The sequence below is a fragment of the Diabrotica undecimpunctata genome, chromosome 1 (genome assembly GCF_040954645.1).
Source record: "Diabrotica undecimpunctata isolate CICGRU chromosome 1, icDiaUnde3, whole genome shotgun sequence".
Taxonomy (NCBI): domain Eukaryota; kingdom Metazoa; phylum Arthropoda; class Insecta; order Coleoptera; family Chrysomelidae; genus Diabrotica; species Diabrotica undecimpunctata.
The window spans coordinates 106,797,950-106,825,345 of NC_092803.1; the positions used below are offsets into that span (position 1 = coordinate 106,797,950).

Below are 27,396 nucleotides of genomic sequence, written 5' to 3' on the forward strand. Positions count from 1 at the left end.
GTTTGACCACTTTACCTGCTGTTTGCAGATTAGTGAATATTTGCATTTGTAATGAGCTAGTTTTCGATGGTTTTCAGGATTTTTCATCACTTTTCTTCTTCTTTCTTGTTATTTATATTACATGTCCTTGTTTCTTTTAAACTTATTAATATTGCTCGTTCCTGTCTTTAACTCTCGTTTTAGAAATTTTAGACTGTTGTTTTGTTCTTTGGTATTAGTTATCTTTTAGTGTTTAAGTAAATTGGTTTTAGCTAACGACTTTTGAAATGTTTTTGTTTAAATTCCTTAGTCCGCTATGTTCGTTGTGTGCTCTTGCATTTCCCTTCTTTTTTGCATTAGGTTTCTTGTGTCATCTGTGAGGTTTTCATTTTTCCTTGTTTGCTTGCCTTTTTTATGAAAAGGGGGTGGTAAATCTGCTAAAGACCTTACCGGACCGTATCGGGTTAACGAAGCCCTGGCGTGTATTGGATTTAGGGTGGAATGGTCCATCCACACGCAGTCCTCCCAGAGGAGTCGTGCTCACAGATGCAACCATAGCTCCTTGCCTACCAACGAAAGTCCACCCCCTCAACTGGAAGCGGTAGGTTTTTTCCAGACTGGTGCATTACATGAATAGCCCGTCTTTTATTTCTCACTCTCTCTCCTACCTTTGCTCCAGATTCCTCTCTAGTATTTCCTTCTTTCTGCATTATTGTATTTGAGCTTACCCTACCTACCTTCCTTTGTAATCCATTTCTGTCGTCATTGAAAATTCTGCACTCGAATACACAGTGCTCGGCTCATCCAGGCCACACTTTGCTCGTTTGTCCATTCTTCCTGCCACTCCGTTATGCTGCTGTTCCTAGCTACTATTTTTTCCTGCTCGTCCTTCCTGCAGGTTTACGCCCTTAGCAGTGCTTTTCTTTGGGCATTTTTAGACCAGCGGTGACGTGGTGACAGCCGATAGCGACGCAAGTACTTTTTTCAGCACGTTCTTAGCTTAGGTTTAAGTAACCTCTATAAATCTCCATGGCGCGAGGCCCCTCGGACGACCTTGCCTAAGATATTTAACAGGCATATAGGTCTGTTCCCCCAGGCTCCTATAATTCCTTTCCCGGTTTCGGAATAAGTATGAGATTCGCCGTTTTCTGTTCTCCTGGGAACTCTCCTTTTTAGCAGTTTGTTCATAATATCCTGTGCGCATTGCACTTTCTGCTCAATGATGATTTTTATTATCTCGGGTGCCATTTATTTAAAGTATCTTCTTTCAAAGTTGACGATGACGATCCAGGTATTCCCAATTTATATCTTGGAGCTAAAATAAAATTTATATACTACTAACTCATACGTGTTTACTTGTTTGCTTTTAGTTGATGCATACAGTAAGCGGCACGCATCTGTGTTACAAAGGTAGATTGTTTTTTTTTATTTGTATGAATAACGATAATGGCTAGTTTTGAAGAAGGTTTCAGACGCGTCGTACCCTGAGAAAAAGATTAAGAACAAGTTATTTGCCAATAGATCAGGGTTTTGGAATTGTAAAAAAAAACATTACGGAAAACTGAAGAAGCTTTGTTACCAACTGATTACCACATTATCTTTTGAAAGTTTGGATATGTGTTTGTTTTCGGCGAGGACTGTTTTACTCATAACTGGAAACTATTGGTAGGAGGATTTTGGAAGATCAAATAAGTGTTGGACATACAATGTTTAATGAAAGATAAGTGGCCTTGCTGGATACTGTATTTAGTTTTCAGAACGTTTAGAGTTTCGTCTATAGGAATTTTTGTAAAGAGTGAAACGATATCGAAACTTTCTAGAACGTCTGACGGTAAGATAGGGTATTGTTTAAAAAGTTCAAAATAAAATGAAAAGAATTTCTAACGAAGGATGAAGCATTTTCGGTAAGAAGTGTAGAGTTTTGTCCAAGTACTTCCAATGGCTTTGTAGGGAAGTTGTATGCACTTACAATGGAACGTAGAGGAATATCGGGTTTGTGAATTTTGGGTAGGCCATATATTTGAGGTAGAATAGTATTAATCTTAGCTCTAGGATTAAGTTTACTATTACAAGAATTCTAATAATATTAATCTTAGCTCTAGGTTTAATTGTACTAACTGTGGAAATCTTTCGAAACATTTTATTCGCTTTCTACGGGGAGGAATTTTACCAGCTCACTAAATTATGTAGCAATCTGCTGCTAAGTAAGAATCGCCTTCTTTGTGGTTCAACATTCCCTAAAGCCTACCTAGACCATAAAGTCATTCCCAAATATCTAAAACTCAAACACCATACTTCTTCTTTTTTATCTCCCAAATTCTTAGAAAGACCCGTTTTGCGATTCCCCGTGAAGCTATTCATTCCACTATATGAAAACTAAATGTCACAATTATCAATATTTTCAATATTTAGTCATCTACATATTCATTCTTTCAATGTACATCCTATATTATGGGATAGTTTCGCCTTATTAACACAGAGACAGCTCTAAACAATTTCAAATTTAAGAAAATTTAAGAAAAACCACAACGTTGAAACCCACTACAGTGGTTCATAGCTTTTCAGATACCCCTATTTCGACCATTGCCACTCCAGCTTTAGCAAAAGTTTCAATTACTCTGTTACCCCAAGCACAGAATAAATAACAATCAGAATGCCGAAGAATGCAGAAACTCTCAGATGCCGCCTTTGAAGTGTGTCAGCACGCGATCGCCATATTTTAAACGGAAACATAGGCTCGGATTGAGAAATTTGTGACAAGCTACGACAGAACCATAATTTAAATTTTTAGAGATTAATAATTTAGTAAATTTGAAATAACTTCTGATATTCTTCAACTGATATTCTTCAACTAAAAGTACTGGGTTAATTTTTCTATGTACACCAGATAAAATTTCAATGAACAGCACTGGTTCCGTTTCAAATATGGCTGATTCCGTCTGCGCGAACGAGATGCGCGTACGTATGTTGACAAGCAGAGTGGGTATTCTGATTGTTATTTATTCTGTGTCCCAAGCAGTCCCAAGTCACAGTTTCATGCTAAAAGAATAGCAATATACTGTGTCCCAAGTCACATTCACTGTCTACTTTTTTTTATGATTTTCCACAAAATTAATTATATTTCAATTTTGTTTTGGTACTGTACATTAAACTGAAGTACAAAATTTACTTCTACTATTGTGAAATTTCATAAATAATAACTTGTATAGAAAATTAATAAACAGAAATTCATATACAGACATACATTATAAAATAGGTATCATTGAATTTAGATAACCTTTATTACACTACAATCGATACCATTTGTTGAAAGAATAAAAATATAATGTTGTTGACTGACCGAACTGAATAATCAGTCAGTCGTAGTTCGTAGTCGACACTCGACAGTCGACAGTGGATTTGTAGGTTTGACACATTTGACATATGTATTTGATCGTCTTCGGTCGTCAACAAATCACTTTGATTTTTTGACACAAGTTGCAGTATAACAGTGAATAAAGTGGTGTAGTGAAATATAATAAATTAAAAATAAAATGTTATCATGTCTAAAACATCTAAATTATGTAGGACGTTACAGAATTCTTGTAACTTTTTTAACTTTGTGGCTTCTAGTAATAGTGTTGTCTGCATTTCCTATTTTAAATTCAAATATAAACTATTCTGACAATAAATTGGCTGAAAGATTGACAAGGGCTTTAAGTGATTTAGATGCTCTAAGAAAACAAAATGAAGAAATACAAGAAATATTCAGAGATATTAGTGTTAATAATTTAAATTCAGAGCAAAAAGAAGCTATTGAAAATTTTCAAATGAGGTTGACAAAAGCTGAACGCTCTTTTGATAAACGTAAATTAGACCATATTAATCCAAAGGAAGAGCCTAATTCCCAATATGAATTGCTTAAGAGAAGGATATTCTCTAATACAAAAGAATTGTTTTACTTTTTAAATTCTGCTCTTCAAGATCTTCAAAAGAAATCGGGAGAGGTAGCTCCAGAGATGTTGGATTCCGTTAATTATTTAATTACTATGGGAAATGAGCATAAAAGGTCTTTATTGTATGATATTGAACAATTAGCGGAGGTAGATGGATACTCTGCATGGCGACAAAAGGAGTCAGCAGCACTAAGTTCTTTGGTCCAAGAAAGATTTAATTATTTACAAAATCCAGCAGATTGTGATAGTGCAAGAAAACTAGTATGCAACTTAAATAAAGGATGTGGTTATGGCTGTCAGTTACACCATGTTGTATATTGCTTTATGGTAGCTTATGGCACAAAAAGGACCCTTATATTAAAATCAAAAGGATGGAGGTAAGTCTACAACTATTATACAACTATTTTTTTGTACAATGACAAAACAATATTTATCATCATATGTATTCTGCAGAAGTTGTCACAGGTTTCCATTTCCTTCTATTTTTTGTTTTTTGTCCTTTCAGATGTGTATTGCATTATGTTCTTGTATTATTTTTGTATGTTATTGTAATGAGACAAGGCTGTTTACTTTCACCATTACTAATTAATATATACTCCGAAGAGGTATTTACACAAGCACTTGAAAACTGCACAGAAGGGATAAAGATAAATGGTGAAAATATAAATAACATTTGTTATGCTGTTGATACAGTCATTATCGCTGAAAGTGAGAAAGACCTGCAGCCGCTACTAAACACAATTTATGATACTGGGGAACAGTTTGGTTTTACAATAAACATAAAGATCACAAAAACCATGGTTATCAGTAAGAGGGGTAAAGTCATAACAAGGATCCAGATAAAAAATGAAAATATTGAACAAGTACTTAGACAAAATTAAGTACTTGGGAATCTGGGTTACTGAAGATCTAAATCCAAAATTAGAAATTCGATCAAGAATAGAGCAATCAAGAGCAGCCTTTTTGACAATGAGGTAATTTCTAAGTAACAAAAGAATCAATCTGCAAATCTGATATCAGATGGTAAAATGTTATATCCACTTTATTCTTCTTTATGCTGCCGAAGCTTGGACTGCTAATGTTGACTTGATGAGAAAGCTGAAAGCTTTTGAGATGTAGATTTTTAGAAGAATTTTGAAAATATGATGGACCAATCATATTATGAACAAAATGGTTTTGCACAGAATGGGAAAAGACAGAAAACTTTTGACCACCATTAAAAGGAGAAAGACAGCATATTTGGTGCACATACTTAATCTCAGAAATGAGAAGTACAAGTGGTGCAGCTGTTGATGAAGCAACAGAAAAGCAGCAGATAGAGACAAATTTGCAATGGTTATAGCCAGCATTCATTAGTGGAGTCTGCACTAGCTGCTTCTTTCATTCTTTGCATATATTTCATTTACGTAGCAATCTGTTTAGTGCTATGTTTTATCGCATTTAATTTGTATGGTCAATCATCTAATTGATCTATAGGTTTGTTGTATCTTATTGATAGAAAGTAAAAGTACTAATGTCAAAAGTGTATTTTCATTCATAAACTAAAAAACATTCTAATCTAAAAGTAGGAAAATAGTGTATGTAAAATATAAGGTTTCAAAATCAATCAAGTTAACATGGGATTTGTGAAAGCTACAAGTCAAAATCTACTCGCATTAACCAATTTCAAGTGACTTATAAAAAAAAATAGGCAAATTGTACAAAACCTAGTACTTGTTTAATTTCTATGCAAGAATTATTAACTTTTAATTTTTTTTTTAAATGAATGTTATCTGTGGCATACTTCATTAACTTAACATTACCTTTGAAAATTTATAATAGAGTGAGATACAAAATACATATCTTTTAAAGATATTGTAAATATTGTTTAGAAACGTTATTTTATAAACATTTTTATGATGAAAGTTTTTGGTTATTAGACACTTATTTTGCAGTTACTATTGAGTTCTTAATTTTTATCTCTCTCTCTGTCTCTCTCTCTCTCTCTCTCTCTCTTTATCTCTTTCTCTCTCCCCCCTCTCTTGTTTCTCTCAATCTTTTGTCATTACCTGATTACTGAGGATCATGATTATCCCTAATACACTCAACTAGATGCATCCATTGGTTTCTATCTTCAGCTGCCTTATCTGTTTCATAGAATAAAGGGCCTGTTAAATGCTGGGTTTGGTCAGTTAACTGAGTCTGTGACTGTCCCTTTTCCCTCCTTCCTAGAATATTTTTGGAGGTAATCAGTTTGTCTAAAATATTTTTATTCCTGCGGGCCTTATACCCAAAAGCAGAAGAATCGCTGTAAACAGACTGTAGATAGTCTTGTTTTAATAATACGCTTTAAAATAAAAATGCTTGTGCCATTAGCGGTCCATAGTGCCCAGAGCATTCTTCTCCAAGACCTTTATTAATTCTTAGGCTCACTTTCCTGTTTTCAAACTCGACTCTTCACAAAAGATCCAGATTTCTTAATTCTCTGTTGTCATTTTTGTAGTGTCATTAGCTAATCTTGTGTTAGATATTTTTCTTCTAGTCACTGTTACTCCACCTGTTTTCTTTCCAGTAGATCTGGGCTGAACTGTGCATGTATATTTTCCATAGGTTGGTTTTGAAGATAGCTTTGGTAATTGTTAAATTGAATTGCATATAGAAATCTAGAAAATGGTTTCTGCTTTTGTTTTTTTGTCCAAAATTCCCAATAACCTTTGCTACTTTGGCATTAAAATCACCTGGATGATGACTAGATCTCGATTTGGAATGAAATTTAATGTGTTTTTCTAGATATCCATAAAATCTGTTGACATCTTTGTCTTGCACAATTGAGGCAGGTTTAGTTGTGGGTTGGTTTCAGTCATATGCTTTCTTTAATGTCAATCAAGGTGAAACGGTATGGCGCCAGGTGTGAGCCAGGTCGCTATACATACCTTGATACATATCGCTACACTCGGTACTAGTACCACAGAATACACCACTCAACAAGAAAAACGAAACGAAGGGCTTTTTCGCAATCCAAATTTCTGTGAGAATTCGCTATGTTCTAAATAGTTTATCTGTCAACCTATAAAAACTGAAGTTTGTTTACATATTGAGAAGTGTTGTTTCATGTTTGGTTTTTATTAGTAAAAAAGAATAATACTGTTATACATATTTTTGTATATACATATTGGTACATATTTTAACCCTACAATGCTCAATTTTTAATTTTAGATTGAAAAAAATTATATGTATAGCTATTTTATAAAGAAGTCTGAAAAGTTATTTTTTTTTAATTTCAGGACATTTTCGGTAATGTATCAATTTTGATACAAACTGCATTTGGACAAAATTATATATAGGAAATAAAATACTTAAGTACCTTTATAGTATAATATTTTTATTGATGAAATTGAAAGAAACAGTTTGAAGCCTTATTAAAACATAAGTGCAAACCACATTTGTCACATTTAACATAGGTTAATTTTTTACAATTTGGCTTTTTGCATCGGGTTCGATCGCTAGTGTAGATTGGCCAATGTCCTACAGCATCTGTTCGAATATCTTTTGGAATAATACTTGTTGACCCTTTCTTTTTCTTCAATTGTATATCCTGTTCAATAGAACTTGTAGATGGTCGTCCTCGCTCATTTTCTGCTGTATCTACCAGTTCTGCCCCACTCAGATCATCTTCAAATACCACTGGAATGTTTGATATGTCTATATTTTCTAAATCTACATCATTATTCAAGTCTTTAATATCACTTACATCACATTCATCTTCACTATCATCCCAATTGTCGATTATAACTTGCAATTCTTTATCTGATAAAGGCCTCTTCATATACCAGCTAGACATCTAAAATAATATCCAAATTACATTATGTATCATAAATGATACAAACAAATTCTTTACCATACCTTTAAAAATAATAGTAGATTCTGAATAAAACTAATACTGGATGACTTGTGGATATATAATAACCAGAAAACGCAAATTTGCACATTCAATTTTCATTAATAATCACCTATAAAATTTTTTTAAACTCAGCGTTATCGTCAACACGACGGTTAAGTGATAACTTACTAATTCGCGCATTTTATAAAATATTAGACGACATTGCCAGGTTACAAAATGTGTATATATAATAGAGTGATATATATCGAATATGTTACATAGTGCTGTTTGGACCTAATATTATTTCACTGTGTTATACATGTAAATTCTCGGTATATTTCATATATGATACATTGAGCAGTGTAGGGTTAATACCTTAAAAAAGTATAATAAAATACTTTTAGTATGTTAATTTGTTTGTTAAAAAAACAAATCGATATTTTTGACTTAGACCTTTTTACTTATCAGTACAGAATTGATATATACGTTATATTAAATTTTACAGAAACAAAATACAATTCATACAAAACAGATCTACTTAAAAAACATTAGTTTTAATAATTACTTTGTTTCTCAGTGTAACTTTACTACTATTTTGAATGACTTCCTCATTACTTTTCTTAGTGTACTAAGTAGTGTAACTGTCATTTTCCCTCCGAAATTTCTGTCCTAGTAACATCAAAGGTACCGACAAAGCTTTCGCTTCTTGTTGGGTGGTGTATTCTGTGGTAGTACTGAGATTTTTACAGAGATATTTACATCTAATATATAATATACTAAAAAATATTATCCGTTCTTCAAAAATGTGAAATATCTACAATAATTGTGTTTCGGCTTAAGAGATTAGAGTTTACACAAACAAATTCAAATTTGCCATAAAAATTCTTTATTTGTATTTTGCTATGGCTTCTGGCCGTCATCAACTTGGCCATTTTTTAACCACAAAGTCATTTAATATTAATTTGATTTTTTTAATGGGAGCGTGTATTTTAATAATTTTGTTATATTCAGCGGACAAAGATATTTTTCAATAAAATTTAATTGTTGTTTAATAATCACTTCCTTTCATGAAGCTGGTAACGATTTAATTGCAAATTTTTCCAAGGAAGGTTGACTGTCTGATCATACACAATCTTGAATAACTCCCTCAAACTCTATTAATGCAAAATTTACCCACACACCACTTTATATCTTTCGTCAGAAAGATTTGTCATTTCCTCTTTCGATGTCATGCTGACAACGCGACAATAAAGCACGACATGCAATCTGTCGAAGGTTCAAACCTCAGTAATTAGTCCCATAACGTAAACTCATGCTCAAACTAAAATCGCAAACGTTCACGCCCGGTCTCGTTCACGAGAAAGTTACTCACGAACTTGTCGTGAATCTCGTTATTTTACGTAACGTGACCAACACTAATATACACCAAAATTGATTTTTAGCTTTGAAAAAAAAAATACAGATTTCACTTTGTCGACATCATCACACAGCGTCCTCTGCTGAACATATACTTCCCTCACTTGTCTTCAGTGCTTCGGTTTAAGTCTCTTGTAAATCCAGTTTGTTTTAACCCCCTTAACATCACTCTTTAACATGTCAAAGGCCGTTTTTAAACCTACCTTGGTTAGAAAAATGTATGTCGGTAAAGTTAGCATATCCATTTTATAAGGCCGAATTCAGACCAACACCGTAATTTATTGCTAATTTATTACGGAAAGAAAAATTTATTGCTGTAGCCGTTTCGAGAAACAATGGTTATGCTAACTCTAAATTAATTGCTGTCGATTGCTACATTGACCAATCCCCAAAAACTACCCCATCATCCCCTAACGCAAAAGTCACCCACCGGAAAATCGAGATATCGGCCAAAAACTAGATAAGTGCACAAGCTTATCAAAAATTAGTACCTTATATCAAATCCGCAAGAAACCACGGGCCACCTAAGATTTTGTTCAAATAATTTTTTCAAGCAAATTTCAAAAATTTACTTTTTAGTTAGAAAAGTTGGAAAGTACTTTAATTGTTAACATTGCGCGCTCGACGCGTACCGCTACCACCACTATGTGTTGTGTCTTTCTCGCACTAACGCAGAGTTTACGTACCTGGTAAAATTTCTATCTGTCTCTTGAACTTATCTATTAAATTGTTTCATTTTCTATATCTTGTTATTATTTTTAAGTTACTGACTAAAAATGTTTCAAAAATCTATATATTATTTAATATTACTTCTTAATATATAAGTGGAAAATGTTACATTTTAAAGTGAATTTAATGAATAAGCAATGATTTACTTTGATTGTATTAAGTTTATTTATTTTTAATTATATAATCATATTGATAACAAAATATTCATTAATCAATCAATCTTCACCCATAACCATAAAATATTATTTATATTCGCATGAGTCTAAATTACATCCGCATAAAGGTACAAAATCATCTGATTTTTTTTTGCAACTACATGCTTTTGTTGTGTAATTTTTATGGCAATTACAAGCTTTTAACAAATTTTTATTTCTGCTGGTTTTCCAAACATAGAACAATGTTATTAATTAGTATAGCTAACACTATGTTCGAAATATATACATACCTTAGCTTAAAAGCAATATATGATTTGGCGTGTGGATCTCAAATAATTATAGATACCGATGCTTTTATTTTCGCTGTGCATTTTGGAATTTCTTCAAATCACACGGTTGTCAAGGAATATTTTTTTGATATTGGTAACCAGAATCTAAGAACCTTAGTTTGTGTCGTTGCAGCTAAAAGTCTTTCACCAAAAATTTGTGAAATATTACCAGTAAATTAGCAATTAATTCCTCGCGGTTCACTTTTCTGATTTCAACATTTTTGTCCGGTATCTCGATTTTTTCGGAGCCAGTTTGGCGCTAGGAAATGATGGGGTAGTTTTTGGGGGTTGGTAAAAGTACCAATCAACAGTTTATAGTTAGCAATAAAATATGTCCCCAAGATGGGCCCTGTAGCCCTTTTCATTACCGAGATATAGCTATGGCTACGTAGTTTTACCATAAAGCTAGCATAACCACTGTTTCTCGGAAACGATTGCAGCAATAAATTGTTTTTTGGCGTAAAACTCAAGTAATAAATTAGCAATTAATTCCTAGCGAATCACTTTTCTGGTTTCAATGTTTTCACTGCTTATCTTTTATACATCCAAATAATTGTGAATTTTTAATTGCGTTTTTCTGTAGTTCTATACTTTTTATCAGTATAGTGTTTTATTTATAAAGTAGTATGTAATTTCAACAACAATAAAAATATTATAATGGGTACATAAAACTTTATAGCTTTTGTTGAAATGTAATATGTGTTTTAAGTTTTTATGAGTTGATTAAATCAAAATAATAAGTGAATGTTATGCACGGGATTATTGAAGGATATATAAAAATTAATATACATAATTATAAGGATGAATAAAGTAAGTAAATTTACGTGCAAATGTAAAAATGAATTGTAATTCAAATAAATCTCAAGCTTTTTATGATATAATTACAGCAATTGCAATTCACTGAGTTAGGCTTTTTGTAATTCTTTTTGAATCATATTATATGAACTTGTTATCAAGTTTTTGAAAAACTCTGGAGATATTGAGTGTGAGTGTGTTCTTCTTTATTAAATAATATCGAGATACATAGTAATAAAAATTAAAAAATACTAAATAAAAACGTTTATTGCCGTAATATGTACATGTCAAACAGTATTTACAATATAGTTTTCTTTCTTCTCTCGCCTCTGCACCGCATCCTCTTCGGGTAACTGATTATCTATGCTGTTAGACTATTGGCAGTCTGTTTTTGTAGGTACTATTTGTTGTACAGTGCCTCCTTCCCTGCTTGACTGTCTTCGATAATCACCTGGCTAGACCCTGATTTGATGGTTAATCAGTTTATGGTTTTCAAGATGTATCCTCTGCACTTTGTTTCTAGCGAAGATATCAACGGTCTTAATTAGTATTCTTGTGACCCGGTGGAAGAATTTCCTGATCATGTTCACGGCCACCTACCTCAGTTGTGTGTCTTGTTTTGCCATGACGATCCGTCTATTAATCTGTAGCTTGCCGTTTCTGTTCTTACAAGTTTCTTCCAGTTGGCTTCCGCTGTTGAACTCCATACGAAACTGCATATAACATAGGTCTGATATAATTGAATCTTCTTAGCCCGGGATAAAGGACTGGTCCTGTATTCTGTAGGGCTGAATCAATATTTTCATAGTAATATAGTCCAGACGATCGTCTGTCGTGAGCGCTTCATTAACAATTAAATTAAATTATTATCATAAACAATTATTAAAATGAAATATTCCAAAAATACTCATCGGTAACTGATAGATGGGTTTTAACTGGTGATGATTGTTGGTGATTTCAAAAATAATATTTTGTACTTGTGTTTTTGAGCCTTGAAAATCGTCATTTTTCGTTTTTTTTTTCAGTTTTAAATTGTTTATAACTCGAAAACAATCAACTTAAGAGAAAAATGTGCAAGAGCCATTTTTTGTTACAATAATACAAAAAATTTTAAAAATTATTTTTCGAGCCGAAAAAGTTGATTTTTACAATTAAAAAAAATAGCTTCAGAACAATATTAAAAAAAATTGTTTAAAAATATTGTTTATATAAATTAGGACCACTTTTCGCATGGACAACTTCTTTAACCTTATTCTGGGGTTTCCTATGGAAGTGATTATGCAAAAATATCTCATGGGAATATTTTTTCGAACCAATCCGAGTTTTTCGTCTTATCTAAATCAGATAAGAACTAATATCAGCTAGAAGAGGGTAAATATAAAAATAAACATAATAGATCGCCCAAAAAATGCATATGTTGAGGAAAGATATATATCTTCTAGTCTAGTTTTTAAAATGTACTATTAACTTAATTCATCTTCAAATGTTCGTGACAAATCTAGTATTTAGTACTTTCAAAATTTATTCCTTTCAAAAGATTTAAATAGGGCCTTAAAATAGCATTAAATAAAAAATAAATCCAAAATAGGGCCTGCGTAGCGCAAGCGGTAGGATGCTTGCCTCGCAAGCCGGTGGTCCGGGGTTCGAATCCCACCGCCGGCAAGAACATCTAGACATTTTAAAAATGTCTATAGGCCCCAGGTCGACTCAGCCTGAATAAAATGAGTACCTTGGGTAAAACCAGGGGTAATAATAGGCGGTTGAAGCGTAACACTGGCCATGTTACCTTACTTGTATACCGTAGGCCCTAGATATAGGAGACTACCCTGCTATACTCCCAAAGCCGCGACAGCGGTATAAAACGGGAGACTATTATATAAAGATTTAAATTCTAAAGATCTAATTAGTTCTAAAGAGAATTCGCAAATACATTTTTAGTCTCGTTTAAACAACGGACATATTTTTCAGTGGAACCTTCCTCTTGTGACCTTCCCGCTTCCCGCTACGTTAGCCCAACTGATTCTCCATGTTTCACTTTCCAAAAATCTTCTTCCTTTGGTGCCTAATTGTTTCGAATATTGGCGATCATTCTTCTTCTCCCAATTCCTCGCTTTCCAAATACTTTGCCTTGAAGGATTATTTTCAGTAATCTGTATTTAGTGTCGTTTTTCATTATGTGTCCGAGATATTCTAACTTTCTCCTTTTAATCGTTTCAAATATTCCAAAAATACAGATTGTATTTTTTAAATTTATTGGATAACTTAACAAATACAATGACTTACTAATTGATTCCTATTGTCTATTTACGATTCTCTTTGAATACATGCTATGTGTTGTCTATTTTCATGTGTATTAATATATTTTCCTAATATCACGTTTTGGCATTGAACTAACTCAAATCGAACACATTTAAAATCGAATTTAAGATTAATTTTTAAAATCTCTGTTTGTGATTCGTCACATCTTCCGGGGATGAAAAAAATTGAAAGGAATGTTGGTAAACGTTTTTTTACATTTCCTGGCTGATCTTTACCCTAAAATCACATTACATTACTTACATTGCTTTTATCCCTATGTATCACTGACATAAAAAAATTACGAATGAAATAAAAAATGTACAATCCTTGATTAATTAATTTGAATTCGTAGTACTAAATAATAGTTTTCTTTCCACTTTCTTCACATACTCAATCACTTTTATATGTCACAACACAGTTTTATCCTTATTTCTTTTTGTTTAATCACTGTACAGTTTAACATTATTTTTATGAATGAGTACCTATGTGTTTATCATTTTTATTTATAATGTTATTTGTTTTATCCTCAATATCGCTATATGGACCTGAAAATAAAGTGTTTAGTTTAAAAGTCGGCTAGTTCTTAACTAATACCTTGTCTTCTGGTTTATATAATATTTTGCCTGTTTTGGCATCATATGCTTTCTTTCTAACGTGCTTTGACCGTGTTAGCGTTTTTCTAGCCTCTTTAGTGGCTACTTGTAATCTGTAACTCAATTCCATGAGGTAATCGTCAAAGTTATGCACAGGTTCCAATTCAATTTGTACATTTGTAAGTCTACAGATTTTTTCGAACTCTAATTCGAATGGTGTGTAATCTGTTGCTGAGTATACCGAAATGTTGTATGAAAAACAGTAATATTGTACCCACGTACTCCAATTTGTCGGGAACTTTAACAGTTAGATCCTAAGATACGCATTTAAATAGTTATGAGTATTTTCTAAGGCTCCAACTGTCTCGTGGTGATACGCTGTGGAGTTTAGTTGTTATATTTGCAGCAATGCGCATGTCTCGTTAAATATTCTTGTCATATATTGTGCCTTGGTCTGTTACTATCCTTGTGGGATAGTATATCCCTTTTGGAATACTGTTTCAGCTTCTTTATTTTGTATTACATATTCTTTATGTATTTGCTTAACTCATATTGTAATGTCAATACATATCTGTTCCCATCTGGTTGCTGTCGATGTGATAGTCAGGGATTCTTTCATGGTCGAGTGCTTATGATCTTGGCAATCCACGTATTTCTCAACATCTTTCCATAATCCGTTCCAGAAATAATATTTCCGTATATTTTTATACATTCTATTTATTCCTGCATGTTCTCCTGTAAATAGGTAACATGTGGAAATCGTTAATTATAATTCTGTTTAATTTCTAATCTGCTATATTCTGTTTTTCTTGTACAATACATATTTTTATGTCTTTTCTTTGTGATCACGCAATAAAGCGGGAAAATAATAAAATAAACATAAAAAGATTAGTTTTAAATCAAATTATAATTATACTTCCTAAAATAGATTATCTTGTTTTGGTACCTATAGCTGATCCAATGAATAATACCTATTAACAATAATTAAAATGGATTTTCCCAACAAATATTGGTTAAAATGAATTTAGAGATTAACAGGCAAATTTAACTCAACATATAATAGTAATATAATAGCCAAATAACCATATTATAAGATCGAGAGTTTTTAAATTTGTTTTGTCCAAAGCGCGACTCGCATGAAAGTTTGAATTTTTTTTTTTTCGAATAGTTTCTAAAACTGTATCTATTCTCTTAACACAGCCTCTTGGTTTGCAGAGCGCGCCTATCTCCCACCGACCATCTCTCATTCTGTGTACTGTACAAAACTTGTTCGAAATCTTCTCCATTCAATCTAAACGCACACTAACTATTCTCTGCAACCAACTAAAGAACATTTTGTGCAACATTTCTAGTGAGTTGAGGTTATCTTCACATTTTTGAGCCATGTAATTTTTGACTTTTTTCATCTCCAATATAAATTTTTCAATCATCTCTTTGATTTTGTACTGTTGCCCATCATAATACCGATTGTATATGTGCTCATCATCAAGTCAATTATGAGTGTACTCAGTACGTGATCATCTCGTAGGTATAAATGATGATTTTTCGAGACTTTTGTTCTGATAAACTACGGTTGTCGCTATATACAGTAATATTTGTATAAGAATTTCATCCTAGAAAATATTCGGTAATTTAAACTTTCCAGGACTACTGTCGCCACTATGAAATGTTTATTATAGTCTTATCCATAGCTTGCAAGATAACAGACGGTTTTCGGTGATAATGATAGAAGTTGTTGCATATTTTTCAGTAAATTATTTGTATATGGGAATAAACGACAATTAACTAGTAAAAATGTCAAACTTTATTTTAAAAAGACTGATATGTTTTTGTACACACTTACAATAAATCAAAAAATGGAAAAAGGAAAGTATTTTTGAAGTGTGTAAACAATTTAATTCCTAGCTCAGCGCTTTCGGCATACAAAGCCATCTTCAGAGCTATGCTACAATAGACCAATGATATAAATAACTAATTTTAAGTTTACAATGTTTCACTTACGTCAAGTATTTAAGTATCACTACTAGGAGAGATCAGTTGGTAACAGAATTACAGAAATTTAAATATAAAAAAGAAACTAGATTGTAAAGTTTGTAAGTATGATACTTAAATGTATTAAAAAAGTGTAACTCTTGATTGGGATTGTAAGAATTTTAAGTAAAAATTAAAAAAAATTAATTAATTGTTATAAATTAGTAATGGAATTTAAAAAAAGTAGAATAAAGCCTTTTAGATTGCATGAGGTCACTTTTCTTCCTCTAAAGTATCACACAATAATTTAAAAAGAGGTTTATAATTGCAATTGAGATTGATTTGTGTGTTTAAGCAACAATCAAGTCTCATTTCTTTGGATATCTCAAGGTGTTCTAAAAGCTTCATAAGTCTAAAATTTTTATTTGGGATGTTATGTAAAATTTTACTGTTTTTGGTAGGAGAAAAGGAATTATTGTTAAATTTAATTTGATTTTTTCTTTGATTCTTTGGGCCAGGGTTCTCATTGTTCTAATCATATAAGCCATGTTACAATCACCACAAGACAATTTGTAAATACCACTTTTGTTTTTTTCGTCAATTTTGTCCTTAGTTTTCCTAAAAATGGACGTAATGTTGTGTTTGGTTTAAAATATATGTTTAAGTTACTTTGTAGTAAAATCAGTAATTTAAACATCTCTTTTAAAACCATAATTTATAACAATTATTTTTAATCAATCATTTGACCATTTATTCTTTACTTATTTGTATTTAATTGTTAAAATTTTTACTTAAAATTCTTACAATTCCAATCAAGAGATACAATTTTTTAATACACTTAGGTAAGTATCATACTTAGAAACATTAAAATCTAGTTTCTTCTTTAAGTTTCTTTATATTTAGATAATTTGTTTTGGAGATAACTTGTCGATTGAACCTAGTTTGACCTTCAGTCAATTTTCAACATATTATTCATTATGATGTTATGAAAACCAAGATTTAAAAAACTTAATTTTAGAAAGTCTTCGATACATTTCTTCTTTCATTATGAATGCCAATTCAGCAATTTTTGGATAATTTAAAAATCTTAATATTTCTAATGACATAATATGTCAATTGTCATCTTTGAAGGATCATTTAAAAGACTGGCATTAGATTTTCCTCATTTTATCTGCTGCTTCAACTCTAATAAATGGTTGGGTACTGACACCCGCACCATAACCAAATTTTTAATGTGTTTTTTGTGAAGTCTAGTGTAAAATTCTTTTTGTGTTTTTCTTGAAAAATAAATAGAACCAAAAATTTTCTGTAATTCTGTTACTAAATGATCTCTTTTAATAGTTGACGTAAGTGAAACATTGTAAACTTAAAATTAGTTATTTATATCATTGTTCTATTGTAGATTAGCTCTGAAGATGGCTTTGTAAGCCGAAAGCGCTCAGCTAGGAATTAAATTGTTAACGCACTTCAAAAATACTTTCTTTTTTCAATTTTTAATGATTTCCAATCGGGAAATCATTGTCAAAAAAAATCTGAAATGAAAATTGTGAGAACATGGTTTTAACCTATAAATTTTATTGTTTTTTCTTCTTTGTGTGCAATGTGCTTGGTCGCACGTTGGCGGTTGTCTGTACTCTTCAAACCATTTGTAGAGTACCGTTTTCGGTTCTTCCCAATATTGTGGCTACGTATCTAATATTACGACAATCCCTTATATTTCTTAGCCATAAATGTTGTTTTCTGCCTGGGCCCCGGCGCTCCTATATGTTTACTTGTAAGATTAGTTTGGGAATATAATATTTACTTCCCCTAAGGATATGTCCAAGGTAAAAAATTTTCCCTTCTCGTTCGTGGCATATGCGGTCCATGGCACTCGTAAAAATCTCCGTAAATTCAACATTTCAAATGCTTCAGAGTGATCCAACCTTAAGAGACCACATCTTTATTCCATCAAGTAAAATGGGCCATATGTAGAATTTCACAACACGTAGTTTAAGGGTAAGTGGGCGACTGCGAGCTAAGTTTTAAGTTTATATACCCGCTCTATAGTATTTCCATATACTGTCAAGATATTGATTAAGACATATTCTGCAGATCTTCTAAGGTTGTTGGTAGAATTGCTGTATCGTCAGCATATCGTATATTTTATATTGTAAATCCGTTTATTTTATTGCCCCTACTTTCTCCTTCGACATCCTTTTGGAATATCGTTTCCACGTATATATTAAAAAGTACTTGTGAAAGTATGCAGCCCTGATCTACTCGTTTCCATACATAGGTATCCGTGGATAGATCTCTTTTGATTCTTATTTCTACTATTTGATTACAATATAATTCTTGTATGACTTTGATGTTTGCTAAGTTTTCCCTCCTCAGCTAGCCGGAAAATGGATCCAGAATTTATTATTTTCTTCCCGGACCTCTTCTACCCGCAATATTGCCCGTAAGTATAAGTTTTGAGAGGGAGTGCCTTGATCCATGCAAGTCGTGTCCCAAATAAGGGCTGTTTTGCGCTGTTTCACCACACTCAACTTTTTCATACACTTGCACTCAACAGTTCTCCGCATACTACAGCCCGTCGCAACACCTCCTCACTCATCATAACTCGGTCCATTCACGATATTTTAAGTATACTCCAGTCGTCAGAGATCTCTAAAAATCATACGAACAAGCTGAATTTTCCGAGAATATTAATTTTGGGACTTTAAAAAAGATGCAAAAAGTTTACCACTTTTACCCTTGGGCTTCCCCCTAAAACCGCCCTGGCAGGGGGGTAAAAATGCAAAAAAATCGATTTACCAAGAATCCGTACGCCGGCCGTAGACAAAAATATTTTAAATAAAAAATGTAGCTGAAATAACTTTAAAAAAAAAATGTTTATAAGCACTTTTTGTGTAGAATGAACCATTTTCTCACAAACAACGCTTGAAGCGACCGTCGATTTTGAATATCAGTTACCCGCGCGAAGTCAATGTTCAATAAAATTTGTATCAGCTCGCCGGTAAAAATTCGATATCTTTTGATTCAAGTGTTCGAACGACAAAAATCAAGATGCGTTTTAAAGGTAAAGAGTTCAGCTTTCATATCCATTTTTTTGTGTTTTGCCGCAAATAAACTCAGATTTTATAAAGATGGTAATAAATAAACGTGGCGCGATTTTTACCATTTTTTATAATTCTCATGAGATCAATACAATCTATACCTTTCATTGACTGGCCACTATGAAGTTTCGATTACTCGAGCCTAACCATCAAAACCTATAGCATGAAATTTTAGTTTTGAGTTTTAGCAACAAATGTGAGGCATTTGAAATATACTTAAAAACTCTGGATTTAAACTTTCACATAACAAACGATCTAAAACGTTTAATTTTTTTTTATTTAACTACACTAGTATGTTTTTCAAAAGAAAAAAACCTGCTATAAACTACACCTAAAAACCGTCTTCTTATAGGCATTTCCCGTGATGTGCGATCATTTGTAATGTAAAACATTAAATTCTGCGTTTTTTATTCATATTTCAAATGCCTCATATTTGTTGTCACAACTCAATGTTGAAATTTGGTTTTAAATGCTGATGGAAGTTTTACTACGACTGGTCAATGAAAGTGATCAATTTTATTGATCTCACAAGAATTGTAAAAAATGGCAAAAATCGCGCCACGTTTATTTATTTAACATTTTTATAAAAACTGAGTTTATTTGCGGCAAAATACAAAACTGTATACGAAAGGTACACTCTTTGCCTTTGAAACACATCTTGATTTTTGTCAATAGGATTACTTCGATCAAAAGATATCGAATTTTTACCGTCGAGCTAATACAAATTTTATTGAACATTGATTTCGCGCGCATAACTGACATTCAATATCGACAATCACTTCAAGCGTTGTTTCTGAGAGAACGGTTCATTCTACACAAAAAGTGCTAATAACCATTTTTGTTTAAAATTATTTCAGCTACATTTTTTATTTAAAACATTTTTTTCTACGGCGTACAGATTTTTGGTAAATCGATTTTTTTCTTCTTTTTTGGAGTCCCAAAATTAATATTTTCGACAAAATTCAGCTTGTTCGTATGGTTTTTAGGTGTCAACTCTCTGACGACTGGACTGGTAGTTTTCTCAAAAATCCACTTTTCGCATTCTTCAATTCTATTTATGGATTTTACTTATATTGACCCTGTCTCCACACTTTACAACAATATTGCCACACATATAACACTTAACCACACGAAATTTAAGATTTATCTTGTTTAACATTATCAAAAACTTTCTGATAATCCATGAAACATACAAAAACATCTTGGCGGTGATCGTAGCACTTTGGCACCTAACCCTTTCAAGAAACCAAATTCTGTGTCTCCGCTACTTTCGTGATATCGAGTATATTCGAGTATATGACTCGAAGTAAAACTTTCACAGCATGGCTCATAAGAGTTCCGAGTCGATGTCACTGCAGTCTTTAGGATGTATTTTTCGGAATTGTTACAGTCTTTTTCGGAATTGTTACAAAAGTTCATTTTAACAAGTCAGTTGGAATTTTGCCTGAATCATTTATTTCTTTGAACAAATACGTGTAATGTTTTATTAACTTAGCTTAGCAGCTTATGTTCATTGAAATGGGTACAGTTTACATTATACATACAGACATTTGTATGAACAATTATTATTGGAGAAGCTGAACAATAAAACTAAACATTATGCACTGGCTAGATTAGCTGATATAAACGTGTTTATTTTAGAACTTTTAGAACACTGTCAAAACGGTGTGGAACACTAAGAATGTCTTTTAGATTTCTTTTTAAGTTGTGCTTACTTCTAGAGGAATCGTACTGGCAGCAGTCTTTCATCGCATCTGCGATGAAAAGGAGAGTATTGCAGTAGTGGCATACTGGACGGTTTTTTGATGCCATAAGATATCCATGTGTGCAGCTTATAAAAGAAATATGGACACAGAAATTCCTCCCCAATGATTCAAATATTGGAATACTTTGCACCATACACAAAACAGGAGATATCTTTGAACGCTCTAACCCAGAGGAATTACGCTTCTAAATGCAGCGTATAAAATATTTTCCACAGTACTATGTCACCGTATGGCACCATATGCAGAACGGATAGTAGGAATATACCAGGCTGACTTCAGAGGTGGTAAATCGATAATTCATCAGATTGCAACGCTGAAACAAATTTTGGAAAAACACTGGAATATGGCATTGATACTCATCACATATTTATAGACTACAAAGCAGCCTACGACTCTGTGAATAGAAGAGAAATGTTCAAAGCAATGAAAGAGCTAGGAATACCAAATCAGTTGGTAAATTTAACAAAACTAACTCTTGAAAAAGTTGAATGTAGAGTACGAATTCAGGGGGAACTCTCTGAACCTTTTAAAACAAATAACGGGCCGCGCCAGGGTGATCCTCTCTCCTGTATACTGTTCAATCTGGCTCTGGAAAAAGTAATACGTATGTCACAAATGACAGCCATTGGTTCAATATATAATAAATCAGTACAAATTCTGGACTATGCTGATGGTATCAATATTGTTGGGAGAACGGAAAACGCTGTACGAGAGGCGTATATGGCATTAAAAGAATCGGTTACAAAAATGGGTTTAACAATAAATACCAACAAAACGACATATATGAAAATAAGCACGTAACCACAGATCCTACGCCACTTGTTATAGAAAACGACGTCATCGAAGCAGTGAACGAATTTATATACCTGGGAGCGCTCTTAAACACTGAAAATAATACTACCGCAGAGAATTTGCACGGCCAACAGATATTATTTTGGGCTCAATCTCCTCCTCAAATCCACAATTATATCGAGAAATACAAAAATAAAACTCTACAAAACAATAATATGCCCAGTCCTAACATATGGTTCAGACACCTGGACTCTAATAAAAAATAATGAAAATATGTTAGGATGTTTTGAAAGAAAAGTACTATGGCGAATCTATGGAGCAGTGAATGACAATGGAGTGTGGACAAAACGACACAACTTCGAACTTTATAGAATATACCAGGACCTGATATCGTAAAACATATTAAGATATGAAGTCTGAGGTGGATAGGGCATGTAATGCGGATGGAACAAAATGACCCGGCTAGAAAAACGCTCCTTGATAGACCCATTGGTCAGAGAAGAAGAGGAAGACCCAGATCAAGGTTCCTTGATAATATCGATGAAGACATGAGAAATATGGGAATACGTGCTTGGCGGAGAAAGGCGATGGATAGAGACGACTGGAGAGAAATTATTGAGGAGGCTAGGACCCACGCAGGGTTGTAAATCCAGAATGATGATGATGAGATATCCACGTGTGAGACGTGTAAGCCCTATTCGTAGTCGGCGAATAACTGATGTTTCTTTCCTTTTAATAGATGACATAATTGGACCGAGATAGATTGGGTTGAACTTCATGCAGCTTAGTTTTTGTTTTATTCCACAGGTCTGCCCATGAACTGAGGATTTTTTGTTTAATCAATCTCGTAGATCCGTGTGAGTTTGGACCTCTTTGAAGGCTGACTCAGAAGAACATCCTGCTTTAGACGCCTGGTCTGCTTTTTCATTTCCCAATATACCAACATGGGATGGAATCCAGATCATTGTAACTGTTATGTTAGTAGAATATAGTTGGTTACAGATGTTATGTATTTCTTGGACTAGTGGATTTTTGGAGATGCATCTTATGAATGCATGCATCTTATGAAATCAAACAAGGAAAGAGAATAAGTACAAATAGCGATTGTTTTGCTTTCATTTGAAGTAGGGTGGATTGAAGTCTTTAATGCCTGAAGTATTCCATATAATTCTGCGGTGTAAACACAACAGCTTCTAGGTAGTCGCACAGAGCTTATTGCCGTCGTCATTGTGGATACAATACAGCCACAACAGTCTTTATTCTTGGACTCATTGATGTATAAAATTTCATCAAATTGTGTTGAGTTGAGGATGTTTTGAAAGGATTATCTGAGGATTAAGTTTGTGGTTTCTGTTTTATTGAATCTGCATAAATCGGTATTGAATATTGGAAGATTGTGAATACATGGAGCTGTCTTCTTTTTCTAGTGCTAACTCCGCTAATGAAGGTTGGCTATAACCATTGCAAATTCGTCTTTATCTTTTGCTTTTCTTAAAAGCGTCTGTGTTAAACCCGGTCCAGTCGCGAATATTTTTCAGCCAGGATATTTGTCGTCTACGAGGACCCTTTTCCTTCGATTTTACCCTTTATAATCAGCTGCAATAACTCACACTTCTCATTTCTAAGTATGTGCTCCAAATATGCCGTCTTTCTTCTTTTAATGTTCGTCAAAAGTTATCTCTCTCTTCCGACTATGTGCAACACCGTATCGTTCGTAATATGATCGGTCAATGGTCTTTTCAAAATTCTGGAGCTGTCTTAGGGGTATAAATAGTAGTAGTATTTGAAAGATTAATAGAATCCAATAAAGGAGATGATAATATCTGTGGTAACGTGAGTGCATGATTGGATGCATTTGCTAGGGGAGGCTCTATGCGATTGATTAGATTTATTACCGGGTTACTTGGGCTTGCTGATATTCTTACAAAGTATGAAAGTAGAAGTTGTTGCCTTCTTAGACGGAGTGGTGGCTCAGAAGATTCAACACAAACACTTTCAGTGGGGCATGAGATGTTTAAGATCAAATATTTTAAGAACTTCGGCATGCACATTATGATAATAAGAACTCTTTCGATTCTTCATTGCTTTCAGAGCTTGTTGAACCTCAGACTAAAGAATTTCTGGGCGAGAACCTTCTTCCCAATTGATAGGCATCCAGCTTCTCTTTGGTCTTTAAATAGAAATTGAGTATATACGTTGCATAGCTCTACCGGATGAAATACCAACTTTCCATCAGGTTTCAAGGAAGTTGTACTTGCTTTCTTTGTGATACCAGTAATATCTTTAATCTTTCTATGAAAGTTTACATCCTCATGCAGTGCATGTAGGCTGTTCACTTCTTGACATTTGGAAATTATCCAGCTTTCTTTAGCCTGTTTGCATTTTTTAATAGTTCTGTTTAGTTCCGAATACTTTTGATGTTGTTGTTCTATTTTGGTATATTTCTATCCTCCATAATGCATTTATTTTTCTTGGTTGTTGCTGGTTTTAGAAGGGTATCGGAAGTTGTTTGAATGTTATGTTTTTATGTTGTTCCAAATGTCATCCGGACATTCGAATTGTCGTTGAAGGTTACTTGCACATAGTTCTGCTATTTCTGATTCCATTTTATCTCTCATCGTTGGTTCCCTCAATTTATTAATGTTATATCTCAGCTTCGTTATTGATTTTTCGATAGAGGGTTGTGGTCGAAGTCTATGTCAGCACCTGGATAAGCGGCAAGCCGTTTAATAGTGTTTTGATATATCCGATTGATTAATAGATACTCTTTTTGGTTTCGTACGGTGTTATTACTACCATCTTGGGAGGATCTCTATAGATAGAGATCTAATAGATCTCTTCCTATATATCCGTCGGGGAATAATCCGTAGTTTATAAAATGTAATGACCATTATCTCCTCTCTACAGAATTTAAGTAGTAGTTCCCCGCTTTCGTTTCTAACACCAAGCCAAAAACACCGGCTATATCATCAACTTTGCCTCGTGGCATAGAGGTAGAAGAGGCATGCAGAATTCGACAGAAAACTAATTGAGCTATCGGAGACAGTAACAGCTAGCAATGGTCTCCAAAATAACAAACAAGGAAGTTGTTCAAGGACTTCAAAAAAAAAACGTAAAAGAGTTGGATCAGATGATATCTCTGGAGAAGTGTGGACAGCTTTAGAAGATACGGGAACAAGATTTGTTTAATAGAATTATGGAAGTGGGACAAATGACAGAAAAATGGAGAGCAGTATATTAATACCTGTTTACGAAAACAAAGGAGATAGATCTATAACAATGCACAAACTAAATGGCGATAAAACGACTTAGTCATACCATAAAAATATGAGAGAGAGTAATTGATAGGCGGATACGTGAAGAAACGAAAATATCCGAAAATCAGTTTGGATTTATGCAACGCAGATCAACAAGGCAGCTAATGGAAACGTACAGGAGTAAAGAAATAAATGCTCATACGGTATTCATTGACCTTGAGCAAGTATACGATAGGGTTCCCTCGAGAGGCTCTCTTAACCAGTTCCCAGTGAGTGAAGATTGTGAGGTATATGTATGAGGGAGTAACAACTAGTGTTCGGACCGGTGTGGGAGAGACTGAGAAATTTCATGTGGAAGTAAGGTTGCATAGGCTCGGTGCCTAGTCCTTATTTATTCTCATTATTGTTAGATCAGATAACATTGAAACTAAAGGGTAACATTCCCTGGTGGTTATTATATGCTGATAATGTGGTGTAGTAGTAGGAAATACTGAAAAAGATTTAGTACAAAATCTGCAATAGTGGAGACAATCTCTTTAATTGATTTGATTGTTCGATCTCACTCTCTAGCGCATTCAAACTCTTCACTCTCCAACGCCCCCTACAAAAGAGACGCTACGATACTAACTTGATGTAAGACAGAAATACAACGAACAACGAAAAGAAGCTAGTGTCGTCACTTGGCTCTACAGACTGCTCAGTCTATGTTAATACGTCTACGTCCATACTTTACATTATGTCTATGGTAAAAACACCACCCTCAGATTTTTTTAGCCATTTACAAGCTGTTTGCCTACAAGATCGAGGGTCTAGCATGTTAATTTTAAAATGACATAACCAATAAAAAATATCTTTGGTTAAACATTTTCCCAGAATCCCAGAATGAATATTTTTAACTAACTAATCCCAAACATTAGTTAGTTAAAAATATTCATTACAACCAATAATTGTGGCTTAACCCCATATAAACATAATATCTAAATTAGACATGCCACAAGAAAGTAGTTTCAAAACCTTTCCAAAAAATACATCAATTAAAAATAAAATTCCACTATAAAAAAAGCTTTGGAACGATGTTAACAGGACAGGTCATCAGAATTTAACAACTACCCTAAAAATTTCTGTGTAAATTATTTTATAGAGATTCATAAATCTTTGAAATGAACTTTACTTTAATGGATAGATACCTCTTTTAGCATATAAAATACATTACTATTTCTAAAAATAAACCAACCTATCACCTAACAAATGTAATGGTTAACGTGAAAACATGTGTGCGATACAAAATATTTAACAACCTACCAACAATGAATTCAATCACGCAAGTATTATATATTATATCTAGATATGTTATTTATATGATAGTTTATTGCATTTTTGTTAACCTATAAAAAATTAGTTGATATTGATTTATACTGAAATATTATTCTGATTCTGATTTATAATGAAAATTATATCTCCATGGAAAATACCGAAAAATATACTTACAATTCTTTAAATCTAATACTGTTAACATAAAACCTTTTCGTTGGCTGCTATTAAGTCAAGGAGAGTGGATTCCTATCTCAAATACCTACAAAATCTGCCTTCCATCTGAATACCTCCACATCCTCAACCGCCTTAAATTTGACTTGCATGGTGACGTGCTAGTTTTGAGTCTATTAAGGGATCTCCATATGGCGTAAGGTAATTGTAATCCGCAACCAGTTCTTCTTTAGGGTCAAGGTCACAAACGGACAAAGTTTCCATTCAAAGCCGAAGGCGAATGCATGAAACTTCTACTAGATGTTGATATTGTTTGATGCTTTGTTTGAGTCTGGGAAGAGCGGGACCAAACTGGAGCTGAGTACTTCGCTGCAGAAAAATAGAAAGCCAGAACTTAGGTTCTTAGCACAGTTGATTGAGCTCTCCAATTTGAGAAGTTCACTTTCGAATTATGTTGTTTCTTGAAGAAATTTTAGCTTTTGTATCTTGGCAGTGCTTTTTAAACGTAAGAGCTCGATTCAGTCTTAGCCCCCAAAATATTTGTTTGTTTGCTGTGATCTAATAGTTCATCTCCCCATGTTGTGTTTAACTTTTTCTTAGCGTACTGGTTGTTTAGGTGATAAACGCAACCGATTTTCTTTTTTATTTCTTCAAAATATTTTCCACGGACCGCCAATGCCATATCATTAACATAGAAAAAGCGTCTTGGGTGGCTCGGTAAGTCGTTTGCAAAAATGTTATAAAGGAGGGGTACCAGTATATTCCCCTGAGGCAGCCATTTTTTTTATTTCTCCAACTACTTCTTAGATCTCAAGACAACGTAAAACCGACTATTTTGAAGAATTCATTTTAACAAGCACATCAATACATCACGTACAATACATCAAGCACACCAATAAAGCACGTCAACGAATGCGACGCCAGTCATTTTATTTC

General features: G+C 33.3%; 1 protein-coding gene across 1 annotated transcript in view; it reads left to right on the top strand.

Annotated features, from left to right (window-relative positions):
• The first annotated feature begins 3,373 nt into the window (after positions 1-3,373).
• The window catches only part of FucT6 (alpha-(1,6)-fucosyltransferase 8), an 80,331-nt gene continuing 56,308 nt past the window's right edge, over positions 3,374-27,396 (top strand). The window contains exon 1 of the mRNA XM_072545951.1: positions 3,374-4,291. Coding sequence (XP_072402052.1) covers positions 3,513-4,291 — 779 coding nt within the window. The 5' untranslated portion in view covers positions 3,374-3,512. The remainder of the gene's footprint in view (positions 4,292-27,396) is intronic.